The sequence below is a fragment of the Mangifera indica genome, chromosome 8 (genome assembly GCF_011075055.1).
Source record: "Mangifera indica cultivar Alphonso chromosome 8, CATAS_Mindica_2.1, whole genome shotgun sequence".
Lineage (NCBI taxonomy): Eukaryota > Viridiplantae > Streptophyta > Magnoliopsida > Sapindales > Anacardiaceae > Mangifera > Mangifera indica.
Window position 1 is genome coordinate 17,790,680 of NC_058144.1, and position 19,825 is coordinate 17,810,504.

At 34.2% G+C, this 19,825-nt stretch overlaps 2 protein-coding genes across 2 annotated transcripts; both read right to left on the reverse strand.

The window, feature by feature from the left end:
• Nucleotides 1-7,134: 7,134 nt before the first annotated feature.
• LOC123223661 (probable sodium/metabolite cotransporter BASS3, chloroplastic) lies at nucleotides 7,135-10,512 on the reverse strand. The gene is made up of 5 exons (XM_044646954.1): nucleotides 9,742-10,512; nucleotides 9,139-9,234; nucleotides 8,725-9,031; nucleotides 8,238-8,485; nucleotides 7,135-7,761 (listed from the first exon to the last, which is right to left on the reverse strand). The coding sequence occupies exons 1-5, from the start codon at nucleotides 10,071-10,073 to the stop codon at nucleotides 7,521-7,523; spliced, it is 1,224 nt and encodes a 407-aa protein (XP_044502889.1). The 5' UTR covers nucleotides 10,074-10,512; the 3' UTR covers nucleotides 7,135-7,520.
• A 1,848-nt stretch (nucleotides 10,513-12,360) lies between these two features.
• LOC123223662 lies at nucleotides 12,361-14,499 on the reverse strand. Its single transcript, XM_044646955.1, has 2 exons — nucleotides 13,849-14,499; nucleotides 12,361-12,874 (listed from the first exon to the last, which is right to left on the reverse strand). The coding sequence occupies exons 1-2, from the start codon at nucleotides 14,314-14,316 to the stop codon at nucleotides 12,839-12,841; spliced, it is 504 nt and encodes a 167-aa protein (XP_044502890.1). The 5' UTR covers nucleotides 14,317-14,499; the 3' UTR covers nucleotides 12,361-12,838.
• Between the last annotated feature and the right edge of the window lie 5,326 nt (nucleotides 14,500-19,825).

The window sequence follows — 19,825 nt, forward strand, 5'->3', positions numbered from 1 at the left end:
AAAACTACGATTTCTGAATGACTTTATGATGTTGTGAAGATTATTGATTAGAGATATGAATTTTCCTTATAATGAATTAGGTTGTAGTTTTATAATCATTTTGATTGTGTGTCAATTTGATGTTGAAATGAATTTAGTCTTGATCCATGATGTTAGATTATATTTTCATACATTTTGTTTGATGGAAAGATGTTTAGGATGCCTAGAAATGTCTTATGAATTTTATAATGTGCTTAAATTATTAGAATCAAATCAAAATTACTTAGAATCAATAAGGTTGCAATTTCTAGATCGTGACACACGGTTATGTATGGCCTCATACACGTCTGCGTGTCATTAGTTCAAAATAAAAAGTTTTGTAATTTTCGCTTGCTCATTTTGAGGCAAGCCATACACAGCCATGTGGTATGGTACACACACCCATGTGTGACTTTCCAAAAGTGGATGCTACACTAGGCACATAAGGGTGCACCTTAGGCATACACCCATGTATCTAGTTAAAAGACTATTTTACCCCTAATTCAATCACAAGGAAGGGAAAGAAAAAGAAAAAGGAAGTAATAAGAGACTTTAGTAAGAAAGACAAGCTTGATAGAACTAGAAAGAGTGTCTAATTATATAGAAGACAACATAAGACCCCAATCGAGTCAGATCCACGTCAAAAATAAAAAAGTTAAGGAAAATGGTTCACATTTAGATAACCACCAACTATGTGCATAAGTCACAAGATACATGAAAACAATAGGATTGGATACCTATGAGATGCATCATGCACTTGACACCAAGACATATAACCACTTAGTTTATTCAAGTGTACATGGTAACGATTGTGGTTTTCAGATATTTCCTCACGTAGTCAGTGGATTGTATCATATATGTACCCACAGTTGAGGCTATCCTAGGATGATTTAGACAGCAGTTTCAATTAGCTTATGTGATAAGGGAAAGGATTGCGACCAAATTATTCCTCGTGTAACCAGAATGTCCTAAATAGCTACCTAATGGGTCATATGACATATGTGCAAGGCACGACAAATAATGACATCCAAGGTGCTTATGCTTTCACTAAGGCATCAAAAATATTGATTCCAACTTAGGTCTTAGTAATCTTGGTAGATAGCCTATGTCAAGGCACGAAAGTGTCAAGTTATGATCATATTTAGATTCACAAATAGAATATCAGGTTTACCAATTTTATGAATATTCAGAATGTCGAGAGGTTACCAACTTATTGAGTATTTTTACTCACACATTCCTCTTTGTTGTTTTGCAAGTTGAGGTGAGTAATAAGGCATACAAGGGAAACAGCGATCCAACGAATTGCTACGCGAGGACGAGGGGTTACATTGTCTTTTTTTATTTTCTTTTCTTAATGTATGTGGAACATTTCAATTATATTTTGAGATTTATTTATGCACAATAACTTCATATTGAGTTTGTAGACTTTTTCATGCAATTATTAATAAATGAGATATTTCAGTATCTTCTTATTGCACCTTTTTACACACTTGAGAATTTATGATCATACATTAAATTACAAAGTTTTAAATTAAATACTCCAATTGTGCATGTCTTTTTGGGTCATATTTTAGATAAAAGTATGTATCTGGAGAGAGATGTTACAATTCCCACCTTTAGATGAAAAGAAAATGTCTCCTGAAGTTAGACATGAATTTACTTAATACTTACATACTATATCTCATCTAGATCCTTGTATATCCAAAATAAAACTGAAGTGTAGGGGATAGTGTATTTACAAATTATTACCAACCAAATGTCTGATGCATTTGTAGATACGGCAAAAGTTACAAAATCACATATATCAGTTGCCAACACACCAACAAGAATTAATATGACTATTGAATAGTCCATTCGAATTGTAACTGATCAATCTATTGCATGCCAGAAGCATGGTAGACTTGTTGGATCAAAGAATACTATTCCTAAAAAATGAAAGACAAAGAATCAAACAGATATCAATCATGAGGATCCTAAAATGACTAAACATTCCACTCTCTAATATTCCTCCAAAAAAAGTTATGGTCCTTGAAGAGATTCAAGCCCTTGAAATAACACAAATCCTTGAAGAACAAGAAAATGATACTACTGAAATATCTATATATTATGCTATACATGAGAGATGTGAAACAGTAAAACAGTTACCATTGATGATATATTCTTATTCTTAGTAGCTATTGAAATTATGAATGATAATGATTTTGAACCACGTACTAAAATATCTATAAATTATGTTTATATATTATTTATATAAGAAGTAATGCAATTATTTTAAGTTGTAAATAACAAGAAAAAAACATCAAATTCTTTCAAAAATCAACATGATTTCATTGTCAATAGTTTAAAACTATCAACACTAACACAAACATATAAAAGTTTATGTTTATTATAGATCTAAGTTAAGATACTTGGACTGTGATGATCTTGTAGGAGAAGCAATGCTTCGAAATTTAAGTGTAATTGTTGGGTGTTGTGTTGAAAGGAAAATGGTGAAGGAGAAGCAATATAGTGGAAGGGGTAGTTTTTTGTACAAATTATGGGTTTTACATCAAATGATATAACTCAAATTTTGTTGCCTAAATTGGTATAAGCGGAAATAATTTTGCCTATTTTAACTATTTTTTCTCAAATGTCTAATAAAATAAATAAGATTATAAGGATTTAGATTTACATAGAGTAGGATAAGTTTGATATAAGATTTCTATGATCGTGCTTCAATTTTAGTATAACAATTGCTTAATTTATAGTGAGAAGTCGGTGGTAAAATGTGTCTTTAAAGTTGAAGACGAGAGTAAACCTAGTATTTTACTAGATTTTTGGATATAATTGTATAATAAAAAAATTGGTAAGTAAATAAGTATTGATGGGATAAATCTTGGATATAATAACTAATTTCCCAACTAGGAATTTACACACGTTCACCAGATTCATAGTTGAAAATCTTTGCATAGCGGTGATTATTTTCTTGTTTGATCGTTGAATTAAACTCCTTATTTATAATTATTAACTTAAATATTGTACATTAATTAATTAAAAACTTCCTTCCTCTGTTATCTTTGTTACTATATGTTAGGGCTCAAGTATACGTAAGGAAGAAAGATAGGAAGAAAGTAGGAGGGACAAATGGAGATGACACAAGAGGGATAATGAAGATGTACCAGGTTAAGAGTAACATAGTTGATAAGGGTCATTCTGAAGTTATGCAATCAGTAGGAGGGTGTTCAGAGTTGCACACATCGATTCCACATCAAAGCAAGGGGAGAGTAGCATCTTTCTAATAGAAGCTAGGGTCCACCATTACACTCAAGTCTGACGTGGCAGCTTAAGGGAGAGGCAGCAAGAAAGAGCGGGAGAAAGCTATTATAATGGGAGAGAAGGGGCCAAGAAAAGGGAGGGAAATTCAGTTAGAAAAAATTAAGGAGGGACTAGCCTTGGGAAAGCTGGCAGGGTCTTTGTGGCGTTCCGGCTTCACTGAGAATTGGGGTTCATAGATGAGTGTGATGTTGCTTATCAATTTAGTAATGCAATAGAGGAGTCTGTAATAATTAATTTGAAATTGTTGAACCATACTCAATAAGAATTTTTGTTTCAATTGTGTCTCATAATACATTGCTACAACTTTAAATTGTCAATAATAAAAAGAAATAATTGATTCTGATTCCAAAAGCTTCTGAGCAGAAGGGCGCATTGCAAGTGGGAACTGAAACCTCATCAATTGGTATCAGAGCCATCACCATGTCTCCTAGTTGCAATCGTGCGGCGTAAGTGGTGACGCCAGCATTACAGTGTTCGCCTAGGGCTAGCAGAGAGCTAGCGCATAGCCAACCCGCGTGGGCGTCGAGGCTGCCACAAAGACCTCAATTCTATGTCCTGATAGATTTCCAATTCCTACAATCGACGAGTTATTAGATGAACTGAGTGGAGCGAAAGTGTTTAATAAGCTAGACTTGAAGTCCGGATACCATCAAATCCGAGTAAAGAAGGAGGACATTGAAAAAACAATATTTCGTACACATAAAGGTCATTAAGAGTTTGTAGTAATGCCTTTAAGGTTGTCGAACGCCCCTGCTACGTTCCAAAGCTTGATCAATCAAATTTTCAGACCTCATTTACATTGCTTTGTTTTAGTTTTTTTCGATGATATTCTTATTTATAGTAAAGATCTCCAACAGCACCTTTGGCATTTGAGAACAGTATAGGGTATTTTAAGGCAACACCAACTGGTTGTTAACAAGAAGAAGTGTTCATTTGCACAGGATTGTATTGAGTATCTTGGGCACATTGTATCCAAAAAAGAGGTAGAGGCTGATCCGAAAAAAATTCATGATATGGCAGCGTGGCCTACACCGAAGAATCTGCGAGAATTGCCAGGGTTTCTTGGATTAACTGGGTATTATCACCGTTTTGTGAAGGGATACAGGAAGATTGTTGAGCCGTTGATTTGCTTACTTAAAAAGAATGCCTTTATGTGGACAGCTGAATCTCAAAAGGCTTTTGAAGCTTTAAAGTATGTTATGGTTTCAATTCCTGTTTTAGTTGTCCTGATTTTTCCAAGCTATTCATCGTGAAGACTGATGCATCAAGTTTGGGGTTGGGCACTATGTTGATGTAAGAGGGTCGTCCCATCGCGTATCTAAGCAAAGCTCTTTCATTTCGAAATCAGGGGAAGTCTGTTTATGAAAGAGAATTGATGGCCATTGTTTTTGCACTCCAAAAGTGGCGTCACTATCTTCTCAGTCGACATTTTAAGGTTCGAACCGATCAACGTAGCCTACATTTTCTCACTGAACAGAAGATAGTCAGCCATGATCAGCAAAAATGGCTTATGAAGCTGCTCGGGTTAGATTTCGAGGTTATTTACAGACCAAGGTGCGAAAATAAGGCAACGGATGCCTTATCCCGTAACCCAAATTTTGCCATTTCTCTACAAGTTATATCAGTTATTCAGAGCCATGGCGTTGATAGTATCGCACAAGAGGTGGCAAGAGATGCAAAGTTGCAGCGCCTGATTCAGGATATTCTCCTTAAACCTAAGTCGCACAACGGATATTCATTGAGGGGAAGGTGTATTGTTATACCATGGAAAACTGGTTCTTCCACGACATTCTCAATTCATTCCATAGTTATTAATTGAGTTTCACTCTACTACATATGGTGGTCATTCAGGTTATTTTCGAACCTTCAAGAGACTGAATTCTGTAGTTTTTTGGCAAGGTATGAAAAATGATATCAAAGATTTGTAGCTGAATACGAAGTTTGCCAACGAATGAAATACTAGGCACTATCTCCTACTGGCCTTCTCCAACCGTTGCCAATTCCATCACAAATTTGGGAGGAGCTAACTATGGATTTTGTTTTAGGCTTACCCAAAGTTAACAGTTTCAGTGTTATTCTAGTCATGGTTGATCGCATGTCCAAATATGCCCATTTCATTCCACTTCAACACCCGTTTACAGCTAAAGAGGTCGCAAAAATATTCATTAAAAAGGTGGTGCATCTTCATGGACTTCCCGTTTCCATTGTCTCCGATTGGGATCCTATCTTTATGAGCCATTTTTAGCAAGAGATTTTTCAAGCAGTAGGTACTCAGTTGAAGCACAGTTCTACATACCATCCTCAGACAAATGGTCAAATCGAGGTCATAAATCGGTGTCTCGAAACCTACCTTCGTTGCTTTTGTGCTACGCAGCCACGCACTTGGCTCAAATGGTTAGCTTAGGTTGAGTTTTGGTATAACAACTTTTTCCATGTTTCAGCAGGGATGACTCCATTTCGTACTGTCTATGGGCGTGACCCTCTAACCCTTATTCGCTGGGTTGATGGAACTTCTAAGGTTGAAGAAGTCAACAAGTTAATCCGTGACCACAACTCTATCTTGGATGAGTTGAAGCAGAACTTGGTGAAAGCTTAGGAGAAAATGAAATCAACCGCTGATAAACACAACAGACATGTTGAATTTCAAATTGGCGATCGTGTATTTCTGAAACTTCAACCATATCGTTTTCGATCCTTGGCTACAAAGTTAAATGAAAAGCTTCGTCCTCGTTTTTATGGACCCTATGAAGTGTTACAACGAATTGGTCAAGTGGCTTATAAACTGAAGTTACCTGAATCAGCCAGAATACATTATGTCTTTCATGTGCCTCAGTTAAAAAAACAATTGGGTCCTGAAATGGTCTCTTAGTAGCTCCCTGTTGGGTTACAAGATGATTTGGAGTTTGAGATGTATCTTGAAGCTGTGGTTGATTATCGTTACTCTGTGACTGGCAATTTGGAATTACTCATTAAATGGAGGGAGCTCCCTAACCATGATAATAGTTGGGAACCATATGTGAAGATTAAAGATCTCTTTCCTAAATGGCACCTTGAGGGTAAGGTGCCTCTCGATGGGCGAGGCATTGTTAGGGCTTAGGTATACGTAAGGAAGAAAGATAGGAAGAAAGTAGGAGGGACAAATGAAGATGACTCAAGAGGGATAATGAAGATGTACCAGGTTAAGAGTAACATAGCTGATAAGGGTCATTTTGAAGTTATGCAATCGGTAGAAGGGTGTTCAGAGTTGCACACATCGATTCCACATCAAAGCAAGGGGAGAGCAGCATCTTTCCAATAGAAGTTGGGGTCCACCATTACACTCAAGCTGACGTGGCAGCTCAGGGGAGAGACAGCAAGAAAGAGTGGGAGAAGGCTGTTATAATGGGAGAGAAGGGGCCAAGAAAAGGGAGGGAAATTCAGTTAGAAAAAATTAAGGAGGGACCAGCCTTGGGAAAGCTGGTAGGGTCTTTGTGGCGTTCTGGCGTCACTAAGAATTGGGGTTCATAGATGAGTGTGATGTTGCTTATCAATTTAGTAATGCAATAGAGGAGTCTGTAATAATTTATTCAAAATTGTTGAACCATGCTCAATAAGAATTTTTGTTTCAATTGTCTCATAATACATTGTTACAACTTTAAATTATCGATAATAAAAAGAAGTAATTGATTTTGATTCTAAACGCTTCCGAGCAAAAAGGCGCGTTGCGAGCAGGAACTGAAACCTCATCACTATATTCTGGAGGCAGGTTTGAGGAGAAAAAATTAAATGACAGTCATCCCCATAATTAGAGGTCCGTTGAGATTTTAATTTTCCCCTTTGTATTACTGCAGCTACTGACAATCAATGCTTATTTTCTTTGGGGGAAAAAAATGTCCAGTAGCCAAGAAACATAGCATATACAATACACTATGATTAAATAGAGTTACATTCATACATACATACATACGTACAGTGGATGTACATAGCTAGCAAGTTGAAGTAAGTAACTCTCCTAACTTTACATCTCTGCCCACACTCATTTTTCCCGCTATATATACTTTCTCTGTATAGTATTTTACTATCTCATGTCATCCACACCCAAAAACTGGCAGTTTCTTAAAACTAAGAAAATTGACAAGATCAAGAGCTCATCAGTATTTCCCCATCTCTGGACATGTTGCTGCATTTCTGCATCTGGTGTTAATTCATCAAGTATTATTCTCAGATGCTCCAGGATGTGGTGCAATCAAGTATCGTAGGTTGCGTATTTGCCACCCATTGCCCCAGAAAGAAGCAAGGCATAGACCCATTATAGCCATAGCAACTACTGAGCATGCTGCTGGAACTGCTTGACTGCTCCCAAGGAATTGGGTTGCCAGAAGCCCTGCTAAGGTGGAGCTTTGCATTCCACTGCATAACGAGATTGTCCTGCTAACTTCTTCCTCTTGCCTGTAATTGAAAAAAACAAAAAAAACACCTTTTTTAAGCATTTTTAAATTATGCTTGTATTTATTTCAGTAAAATACAATGGCATCATATCAAATCTCCCCTACCTAGAAGAAGCAAAGTATAGTATAGCAAAGGTCAAACCCATGTCCAAATCTACTATCTTAGTCAACCTCTCAAGGCTTACTTAACATCTGCATGACCACTAAACATAGTTCCAAAAATACTAATGGAAATATCAGCCTCTAGACTAAGTCCACTTGAAAGCATTAGTCTGCAAGAGCTATCACCAGAGTTTACTGGTGTTCGGATCTAACAAAACACTCTTTGTTCTTTAAGCTAGGACATTGGCGACTGAAACAACTAGCAGCAAAACAAAGTAAACAAGAAGGCAATGGCAAGGGGGGACTGCTTTTCTTCAATCTCCTACATCTCCATGTTAAAACACTACAGTTGGATGGAGTAGAGAACAAAATTACCTGAAAGCTGGAATCTTCGAGATCCAGTAGCCTGCAGCAAATGCCACTACATGAAATGCCAATACTGGAAGAATCAACTGCAGACCCTCTGTTGATAAAATTTGACTCCGACTAATTGCAAGAGGGCTACCAATACACAGTGAGGTACATATCATAGCAACAAACGGCATCACAGGTCGAAGAACAGTCACAACTGGCTTTGCATAAGTATTGAGCACAAGGCCAAGAGTGACTGGAACTAAGACAACCTGCAAAGAGACCAAAGACAACAAACATGAAATTTGTGGACCAAAATTCAATGAAACTCATCAGCCACATATTTCCATAAAAATACTATGTGCACAAACAACGATGTATCACTATGTGATTAAGTGTTATTTTATCTTTAATTTTCAACTGTCCAATCACATGATGACATATCGTTGTTTGTGCACAACTTGTGCACATAACACTACTCATATTTCCATCTTATAACACTGCCCATCACCTGCAATATTGACTTCGACATAGCTATGGCATCAACAGGCACAACAGATCCAATAAGAAGCCCTGTTAAAAGAGGGGTGAATATAACTGAAGAAATGGTGGTACAGCTGGTGAGAAGAATGCTCAAGGCCACATCTCCTTTGCTCAAAAAGCTAGCATAGCTTGATAGCTGAGCCCCTGCAACACAACAGGTGAGAACAAAACCTGCATAAAAAATCCGGGGAATCCCAAATGCCCTTGCAATTAGCACTCCTAGTACCGGTTTGAGCACATACTGTGCTACAAACCCAACTGACAATGGTAAAGGTCTGCATCAGATCAAAATCAAAGATACTTGTGAACAAATTCAAACTCTGACAAATAATTAGTACTGAAAATCGAACACTATGAAATACAAAGAGAGAAGATCTTTAACCTTTTAAATGCAAGAGCAAAATCATCAATGGAAAGTCTAATTCCAATAGACAGCATGATCCCACCTAAAGCAGGTGCATATAATTCCTTGGACACCCTGAAAAGTTTATAGAAAGCTTATGTAAACAACTATTTGGTATGTCATATTATTATCAGCAAACAAGAAAAAAAATAATAATAATAACTCAGAATTTTAAAAAAAAAAAAAGCCAGTTTGTGTATTAAATCAAACAAAAACAAGTGAAAAGCCAAATTTTCATTGGCAACTTCAATGATCATTATCATCCTAAAATTGCAAGAAACTTTTCATCCTCTATCCCAATTTCCAAATGCACATCCTCCCAAAGAAGAGACTAACAAATTTCTACTTAAGTAATAATTTTTAGCTTTGAGAGCCAAATAAGAGGAACAACTCGGATTAAAAATAATAATAGCATTTGTTGATAAAAAATATTAAGTATTTTAGTAGCACTTAATACTAAAAGAATAACCTCGAACAATTGAAAAAATAAATAATGATAATAAAAACCATAAACCCCTGACATTATTCAAATCCCAAATTCAGCATAGAGTAAAAGGAAAGCAAAAGCTAAAAACAACCCACCAAGTAAAAGTTGAAGGTTGAGCGAGAGCAGCAACAGCAGTAGCAGCAACAACAAAGGGAAGCATTGCGGACAAAACATGAGACGAATCATTATTCGCCACGTGTGCTGCAGAATCAGGATTTATCCCAAACGAAAGCACAGAAACATTCCCTTCTCTTCGCTGCAAACCGACTCTTCCCACAAACGATGACGTAGAGCACGCCAGTGTACACAACCCACCATTTGTTTTAACGCTCTTTACGCGTTTAGATAGCAAAGGAACGGACTTCATTTTCGTATTTGGTACAGAAAGTTTTGGTAGAGAGGGTAAATATGTTAACATGGAAGCCATTTTGATAATTTTGAGAGAACTGGTTGCTCTGGGGTCGTTTTTTTATTGGTGGCGGTGGTAATGACGGTGAAGGCGCCGGAAATTGGTGAAATTCCGGCGAGGGAAAGGAGAGGTGGGAGGTGGAAGTTGGGAAGAGACGAGGGGATAAGAGTGAGGCACTTATAAGAGAGGAGAGGAGATGTTATGATGCATTAGGGTACAGGGTAAGGTGGTGCTCAACAAGACACAAGGGTTTTGATTTGATGACTGGAGGATTGACGGTGTGGATGGGACTCAAGTTGGATTGTTTACAATGGGGTGTAATAATATAAAAGACAGAAACACTAAGCTTGATAATATGTTTATTTCTCCTGAAATCTAAAGATAGGGTTCCTCGTCAAGATTGAAATGGAGGAGAGGAGAGTATAACACAGCAAGGGTGAGATGAGAGCCGCGGGATTAAGAATGTGATGTGAGTTAACAGATGAAAGAGGCGCAGGGAGGATGCAATGCAGGTTGACCCATGGCAACAAATTCAGCCAAATGTTTGTCTGTGCCATGCATTTTCCTCGTACAAAAATACCTTGTTTTTTTTTTTAAATCTTACTCAGTTATTAGTTTTAAAAATAAAATTATTATTTTATATTTAATATTAAAAATAAATTTAAATTTTTTTTTTTTAAACTTTAAAAACTAACAATTTTCCACTACTCAAATTTAAAATATCTATACAAAAAGTCATTAATCTACTACCACTAAAATAAGTCCAGCATTCTATTTCCATCCATTTGTAATGCAATATAAATCTCAAATTATTCAATTTCAATCCACTTTTATCCAATATATTATAGGACAAATGTCAAAACGATATGTTATCATATAATTAGATATATATTTTTTATTTTTAATTTAAAATTTTCTAATTATATAATAACACATCATCAAAATACTCGTAACATGTTTTATTAAAAGAACCAATCGAATGCTTGTTTCTTTATACAAGTGCATAATCACCAATTCACCACTAAAGCTAACACTCTTATCGAAGTCCACAGCCACATACTGATACCATATATCCAGTGATAAACAGTCCAAATATGATAAACCAGTTTTCAAAAGAATTTTCCTTACAAATATATACTACCATATTTAAAACAACCAGAAATTTTTCATACAAATCACAAAGTACACAACCAATGACCCAAAAATAAATAAATGTATAATAAAATAGACAAGCTGGGCAGACACGGAAAAACATGAACTAATTCTCCATCCAACTCCTTCAATCATGATGTTTTCTTTCAATAATTATTCTATACAAACGTTAATGCTGAAGAAAAACAGTCAAATCTTCCCCATCAAGATTGCACATTTCATAGTTGACTTCACAAAATAGTAACAATTTGTCAAGTCTTCCACTTATTGCACCATGTCAAAGGAGGAAAGAAAATCATGACAAAATCAACTGAAATACCAGTAACATTCTAGAGTTGAAAACTTAAAGAGGAAAGATATGAAGACAACGATTAAGCTCATTAAGGGGTTAAGTGTAGCAACAGAAGCTCATACAGAGGCAAAAGAATCACAAACTATCCAAACTTCTGTTTGTACCAATCCAGTCAAGGTCTTGGGAGGGAGGGTGGCTGACATCGAATAATATCTAGTTCAGTTCTAAAACTCAAAAATCGGAACATTTTTACATTATTATACATAAAACATATTTTAAAAAATGGATAAGCTAAGGAGATTAAAAAAAGGACAATTACAAAAAGAAAGTTTAGAATAAAAATCTTAAATAAGCTACATGATGCAGAACGGTACTACATAAACAGAACCCACAATGCACCTGACTGATGCATCAAAAATCCAGAATCGAGGATCTTCATTACTAACCATTTGAATGGATAATGACAAGTTCAGCAATTTTGCCTAATCAACACCCAAAACCCAACATCTCAAACCCCTTCCAAAGTAAAAGTTTGTGCTTGAGAACAGACAGCTAGATCAATAATCATAAGGGAACTCTACTCTCATAACCATCACTATACAACCATTGGTTCAAACTCTCTGAAAATGGAGACACAGTCTGTCAAGGTTTACACCTGAGCACAACAATATTAGATATAAGTTCCTTTGAGAAAGAACAAAAGAATTGCAAATTAAACAATAAATTTCTCGTGGTCCCATTCATCCATTAGCTTTAATTAACCCATTACATAATATCCTTAGCAGTATAGAATATAAATGTGAAAACATGTCAGTGTTAACTTAAACAAGTACTAGAAACTTGAGCTTAGAAGCGTATATGTGACATTAAGAAATAGAGCTTTATTATTTCAATTCTTATATCACAATTCATCAAGGCATGTGTCTCTTGTTCAACCTAAAACTTATACTAGAAAAAGACACTCAATATACCATCCATCCTTGTATTGATAATACAATAAATTCAACATACAAAACTGAGAAAAAAAAATTATATCTTGCAGAATTATCACCTGAAATCACCTCAACCAAATTATGTCCAGCCTCTCTTAATATTTCAAAGAATAAGCCTCGTTTAATGTTTCTCTTTCAGATTCACTGGCCTCCTTGCATAGACAAGAGCTGGCTTAACTAGTCTGCAGACTTCGGATCATATGGATAAGAAAATGCAAGCAATCACACAAAACTGAAGCACAGGATCTTCTAAAGCAGCATTCGACCACTTTCTTTTTTACAATGGGAAACAGAGAACCCAAGGCTAGTTGATTGAGCTACTGAACGAAATGTCTATCACTCTCTCCCTAAATAAAATCCCTCGCAACAGTTTCTTGATCAAGCTGCAGCACAAAAAAAAAATAATCCTTAGATATTATGGGAACCTTTAGGTGATGTTGGTAATTATTGCTTTTTGTGTTTTAGTTTTAATAAATGAAAAAGAGATTTTCAAACTCTGTATTCAAAATTTAAGAATGCATATATATATGTTTACTCAAGATGGTATGTGGTTTATTATTATTTTGTTTTGACAAGTATGAAATACTAATAAAATAGAGAATAAAAACAAAAAGGACTTCTTTATTTAGGTTTGGCCTAATTTCAATGTTTTAGTTTTACAACTGATTCTCTGTTTTCACTAATTTAGGTTTAATAAAAATACATCATTAAGGCATCTAAGTATCACATAAATACAAAAATAAACTCCATAGAGAAAATGAAAACGTTTTCGAAATCTGGTTTCGGAAATGTGTGCGTATACAAACCAATACAAAAAATTAAAAAGGAAAATGAGATTTGGTGTTTTCCCTGGATATATCAATAATACCAGACTTACCACAGTCCCCTCTACTGAAAACAGAAAGCCGAAACAGTAAACACACTAATTAAATACAGAACAAAAACATCCTTTTTACTTCTTTGTTCTTATTTTCAGTGTTTTAGTTCTGCATTTGATTCTTTGTTTGCACTGACTCGTTTTCACAAAAAGTAAATGACAATTCGAACAAATATTACGTAAATTCAAAGGTAAACACAAGATAAAAAAATTTAAAAATTTTTGAAATCTGTCCTGCAAAAATATAAAAACCAATTAGAGAAACGAAGTGAAAAATATGTTTTCACTCAAGATATCAAGAATATCAATGCCCTTTACCTGAAAACAGAAAACAAAAACAGTAAAAATATGCATTAAACCTCAAAATCACTAAAAAATCTATTTTTAATTATCTTTATAACCATGCTATCAAAACCAATTACATTTCTTATCATTCTTGCATTAATAAAAAAATTTAAACAAAACTAATCTAATTCAAACCTTTAAAAGAGTTTGAGCAATAAGCTTCCCATCTCGAAGCAGGTCATCATTATCAGATCGTACAACCATGCAGTCTCTGGGCGTTTCAAACAAAGACAACGAGAACTGTTTAAAAACAACACCAACGTCAAAATAAATAACACCCGAACTCGGGATATCGACTCGAATTCCCTTAACTGGAAACCACAAGAACAACTCCTGGGCGGAAATGCCCGACAAGGACCCGATCTGACCGTAGCTCAAAGTACCGGAAACGTTTCTATCGTAGTGCAATTCGTTTTCGAATTTCGCATTGCACGCTTGATCCAAAAAGACCTCAAAATGCCCCGTATTGTCGAAGCTGAATTGGCGGATTCCTTTGGGGAGAAGGCCCATGGGGAGGCCGTGGGCTTTAAGGATCTGGTAAATTGAATCGTCATCGGCGGCAGTGGCCATTGAGAGAGTGAGAAAGGAGAGTAGGAGAAGCATAATTTGAAAAAGAATTAATAGAATGAAGAATGAGAAATGAGAAAAGCGTGAATGTATGTTTGTTTGTTTGCTTGCTAGGGTTTAAGGATTTAGAGAGGAAGAAGGAGACAGTGGTGCCAGCTTGAGTACAGAGAGGATTAGGAGGAGAATTATCAATTATTGGTGGAGACTGTGAGCTCCGATTTTTTGCTGGGTTTTGATCGGGTGTGGTTGCTGCAGTTGTGTTTCGTGTTTACATTACATTTTCCAAAACTTAATAATAATTCTAACTAACAATATTATTATTATTTTACCAACACTAGAAAAGATACGGAAGTGAAGTCGAAACTTGAGGCTTTTATTTTATTTTATTTTAATATTAAAAAAAATAAAACATTAAAATTAATTATTTTTAATATTAATCCAATAAATAAATAAATAATTGTGTTGATGGGACGGGACAAGACAAGACAAGGCATGTGAAGCAAATGAAATTATTGTCATGATTTTGTCCTCATTTTCATAATTTTAATTAATTTGTATTGCTTTATTGCATTAATAATTCTTTGTCATTTTGCGACAACATTTTTATCATTCAATCACTCCCTTCTATACACATTATGTTCCGTCCCTACCAATCATTCACTAAATACATTAATAAAATATTTCCATTAGTAATTTTGCTTTTACATTTAACATATATATATATATATAGGGAAATTATAATAAATGACCAAATTACCCCTCTATTAAGTAAAAATGCCCAGTTTTACTATTTCTATGCAAAAATATCCAAATTCTTTATTCTTAAGTAAAAATACCTTAATTTTTTTTTTAAATACTAAAATTATCCTTCATCACATTTATATAAACTCTCTCACTCTCACTCTCACTCTTATTACATGTATTTCTTATATCGCTTAGGGTGCGTTTGGTTGAAGGTTTTTAAAATTATCTTGGTAATCTATCTTTTATTCCCTTGTTTGGTTTGTCAGTAATAAAAAATTACAGTAATCTTCTATTACCAATGCTGACGTGGTAGGTAATATAGGTGGTAATCTGATTACCACCTTCACCTTAGGTATTTAAAGATTACTAGGGTAATCTTGAATTTATTATAGAAAAATTATTATGTATTAATTTTTTGAGATCAAAATAAATTTATTTTTAATTAATATGATAAATAATATAAAAAATATTTAAAAATAATTATATTCAAGGGTATTTAAAGTAAAATAATTTACTAGTAATCTTTTATTACCTTTAACCAAACACAATAATTATTTATACCTATAAAATTTTATCAAACATAGTAATCATTTATACCCAGTAATCTTCTAAGTAATCTATTTTTAAGGTAATCTTTCTATTTTAGTAATCAAACATTACTCAAACCAAATGCCCCCTTAAATACTTACTTTCACTCTCATTTTTATTTAATATCAATTACTACGAGTTCGTTCAGAAAGAAGAAATTCGTATTTCTGAATTCAAATCAAAAAAAATCAATTCGTGAAAACTACATTGAAAATAACATGTTATGAATAAATAGATATATTGAAATATCCTAGAATGTCAATAATCAAAAAATTATTCGAAAATCTAAAAAAACATATCTTAATTTTGAAAACTACACATTCAAATAGATTATGAACGAAAAAACCAAAAAATCGATCAAAAATTTTGTAATTACATCGTAAAACGTATCAAAAAAAGCACATCGTAATTACAAATATCAAATTTGAAAATTACATATCAAAAAAGTCTAGCCCAGTCACAAACAAACTCAAAATCATAAAAACCGAAAATCCTAAATTTGATAAAATAAAAAAACTGCATAATACACATTGAAACAATTTTATTTTGGCCTCCAAATTTGGTGCAACTAGCAAAGCTAGTTGTCATTATAGAGCTCGAAACGAGTTTCACGTTGATATATTACAGGCCTTGTAACTCCTCCCGGATCAAAAGTTATGGTCGTTCAAAGTTTGTCTCATATAAACCCTATAGTTTTAAAAACGTTAATTTCTACCCAACCCACGGTTTTCACGGACTGCCCCACGGTTCAGTGTAAAATTTTCACGGACCCCCGTGGATCTCCCCTTATTCCCCCTCCCCCTAAAATTTTGAAAACATTAAATTTCCCCCCTATCCCACCACAGCGTCGGCAAATCTAATCCATTTTCTGGTCAAAAATCGTTATTTCAGCCTCTAATTTCAACACAAATCAAATCTACACATCCAATAACACAAAACCCCTTAAGAAATTCAAGCAAATCAACCAAGAATCAAAACATTTTATGCATTGTTCAAAATCGAAATCCTAAACATTGAAACCTCAAAATCTCCCTCAAATCTCAATAATTCTAACAATAAATTGATTCAAACAAGATGTGGGATGATGTATTATCCTTATTTGTCATTTTCAGTTGCGAAAAAACACTAAAATCGACTTAAATCTCTTCCACTGTGGGATGACCGTGGGAAGGGTGATTTTCTTTGAATTTGTACAGTGAAACCGTGGAAAATTACCATGGGAATTCCTTGTTTATATACAGGGGTAGTTTTGTCATTTCACAAAAGTTGGACATTTTTGCTTAAACCTTATTGTTTTGGGCAATTTCGCTTAAACCCCCTTAATTTTGGCCATTTATTATAATTTCCCATATATATGTCAATATCCATTTATAACGGATTGATCCAATTCAGTTTACTTAATTATCAAAAGATAATTAGTGTGATGACGATTAGAGTCTTATTTATTTGTCCAAACTGCCTCCCCTCCAGGATAATGCAATTTTTACAAAAGAATACAAATTATTATCCTCCCTTAGCATAGAAAACACATAGAAACAAATGTATGTCGAAAAGAATACAATAGGTAGGCGAATGGGGTCATGGAAATTACTCATGTCAATATCTCGTACTGTATTTGAATGGGTTTTGTCACAAAATAAAAGTTAGGTATGCCGAATTTATATTTGCAAAATTTATAGAATTGATTTTTGGCATGTTAAATGTTTCCAACATTGATATTAAAGCGTAGGTTATGAATATGTCATGTTTCTATCAATTAACTTGTGTATTCTATGAAAATTAATCTGAATTTTGATTTTGCGATTGAAATTTTGATTAAAATTTGTTTTGGACAAAAATTAAAATTCGATCAAAATTGCATGAAATTAGAGGTTAGAAACGTGTTAGAATGATTGTTGGACTTATTTTACATGTGTTGAATAGAAAACCGCATTGAATTTTACTGGAATCAACAAATTCAAAGCCAAGAAGTTGTGACCCATGCAACACTGGATTCCAATGACGTTGGAGGCCTCTATTAGTTTGAGAAGAATGGCCGACCAAGGAGCTTCAAAAGCCTTGTAGTCTTGATGTTGGCTAATGGGTTAACCCATGGTTAATTAGGTTAAACCCGAACTAGTCAACGCCTACCTAGTCAATTGACCAGTCAACGATCAAAGCTTAACCGATCAACAACGGTCAATAGTCGATTTGTGGTCACTAGTGCGTGAGATTCTTCTCTTGGTGCATATGGCTCACTTCTAGCGTGTAAACACGCGTGCATACATGGTTTTGGCTTGTGGAGGCACATGCGACATCGATACAGTGCATGAAGGTGCGTAGGACCGTATTTTGGCATGTGACAATGCGTGAACAACTTTTTTCAATGCGTTTGGACGTGTGAAACCATTTGTTTTTCTTAAACTAGGATACAATTTGAATTTCTCTAGGTGTTTTATCAAAATGTAATAGAATCGATTTCTATGGATTGGGTTTGTTGGTTGAATGATTATATGGTGTTTGTCACCATTCATTATGATAATATTGGTTTTTTATTATTTGTTTCCCCTATATGTATGGATATGAATGTAAATATATGACATGCTAAATCAGAGTTTGTTCACCCAAAATGAATTGAATAAATTGGTCTATGAAAGTTTGTTAGGAACGTTCATATAAATAGAACTGCTTACATGTGTGCATTGTCCAACTAGAAAAAATTCTAGAAAACCATTTGATAAAATTGTAAGAGTTTGATTTCCTTTGCAATTTATATACTTAGGTATATGTTTTTCGATGAATGTAAAGTTTATGAAGGTGTCTCATATTTCATTACTTGTGTTGATGATAATGCTTGATTCAGTCTTATCTATTTGATCTCTCATGAGTCAAAAGTAATAGGCTACTTTAGACATAATATATAATTGAGGTTTAGAATAAACTGACACCCTATGTGTGTTTTATATCATGTTATGATTAATTTTTCTACAAGGATGATCCAAAGTAGGATTTGTGGTGATGTTTATTTAAATTTTTGCAACAAATTTTGCTGCTGAAGGCCACAAATCCTGATAGTAGTACCATAACTAAACTTGAGGGATTAATTCACAAAATATACATGTGAGTTATCTTTTTAATTCTATTGCAAATTTTTGTAGATGTTGATATACTATTTAATTTGTAATTGACAATAATGAAATTGTTATTGCAATTTTATAATTGATTTGTTGATATTTAATTTCTTTAATTATGTTGATAAATTGTAGTGTTATTGATGTTTGATTCCAGTTGATGTTTGGTTTCATGTAGTTGCATGAAATTGTCTTTATCATGTTGATATGCACAATAGGTTTTGTCAAAATATGATTTGTTTTCATGTCATTCCTTCCTATCTCGATATTGGTTATTGGATTCTAGAAAATATTACAGAATTTTATCTCACTACAAATTATGGAATATACTTTGTATATAAGAGTGCCTGAAACATACACCCTACATTGTGTAATTCCTCGACATTCATAGTCTTTATCTTGCTAAGGTCTACCAAGATACCCTTTGCAAAGGCCATGTGTCCAAGGAATGTTATTTTATCTAGCCATAACTCGCACTTGGAAAACTTAGCGTACAATCGTCTCCCTCTCTTAGCCTTTGTAGCACAAACCTCAAATGTTATGCGTACAACTTTGAGTTTTGAAATACACTAAGATGTCGTTGATGAAAACTACAATGAACTTGTCTAGGCAATCATAGAGCATCCTGTTCAATAACTTTTGCAACTGTTTCTTTAACTCTTACAATTTTGTTGTGGCCATTCTATACATTACCTTTGAGATTAGTGTTGTCTTAGGAGCTAACTCTATGTTAAACTCCACTTCTTTTTTTGGTGCTAACTAGGAGACTATAAGAGAAGACATCTAAAAATACTTGCACCACTAGAGTAATCTTTACACCTGGGATTACTTTTTTTTGGAGAAATTAAGAAAAAATTATAAAACAAAATAAGGTAAAAAATACAAGGGAAATACTTTAAGAAAAGTCATAGGAAACTCATACGATAAACAAAATGAGCTCGCAGGCTTCCAATGTAAGTCATAAAAACAAAAAGAGCACACATGCTCAAATAAAACTAACTAAGTAACCACCAAAAAGCTTGATATTGAGGCGATATCTCAAATCTCGGTTCTAATACAACAATTCTGGCATGAACCAAGTAATAGATATTAGAAATAATCTC

What these genes read in the sequence shown, in the direction of transcription:
- LOC123223661 (XM_044646954.1), bottom strand. Translation starts at nt 10,073, where the DNA reads ATGGCTTCCATGTTAACATATTTACCCTCTCTACCAAAACTTTCTGTA. An exon ending in CAACCTTCAACTTTTACTTG is followed by an intron (nt 9,235 to 9,741) that starts GTGGGTTGTTTT and finishes TAAACTTTTCAG; the next exon opens with GGTGTCCAAGGAATTATATG. An exon ending in TGTCGAAGTCAATATTGCAG is followed by an intron (nt 8,486 to 8,724) that starts GTGATGGGCAGT and finishes GTCTCTTTGCAG; the next exon opens with GTTGTCTTAGTTCCAGTCAC.
- LOC123223662 (XM_044646955.1), bottom strand. Translation starts at nt 14,316, where the DNA reads ATGCTTCTCCTACTCTCCTTTCTCACTCTCTCAATGGCCACTGCCGCC. An exon ending in TTGCTCAAACTCTTTTAAAG is followed by an intron (nt 12,875 to 13,848) that starts GTTTGAATTAGA and finishes TTTGTGCTGCAG; the next exon opens with CTTGATCAAGAAACTGTTGC.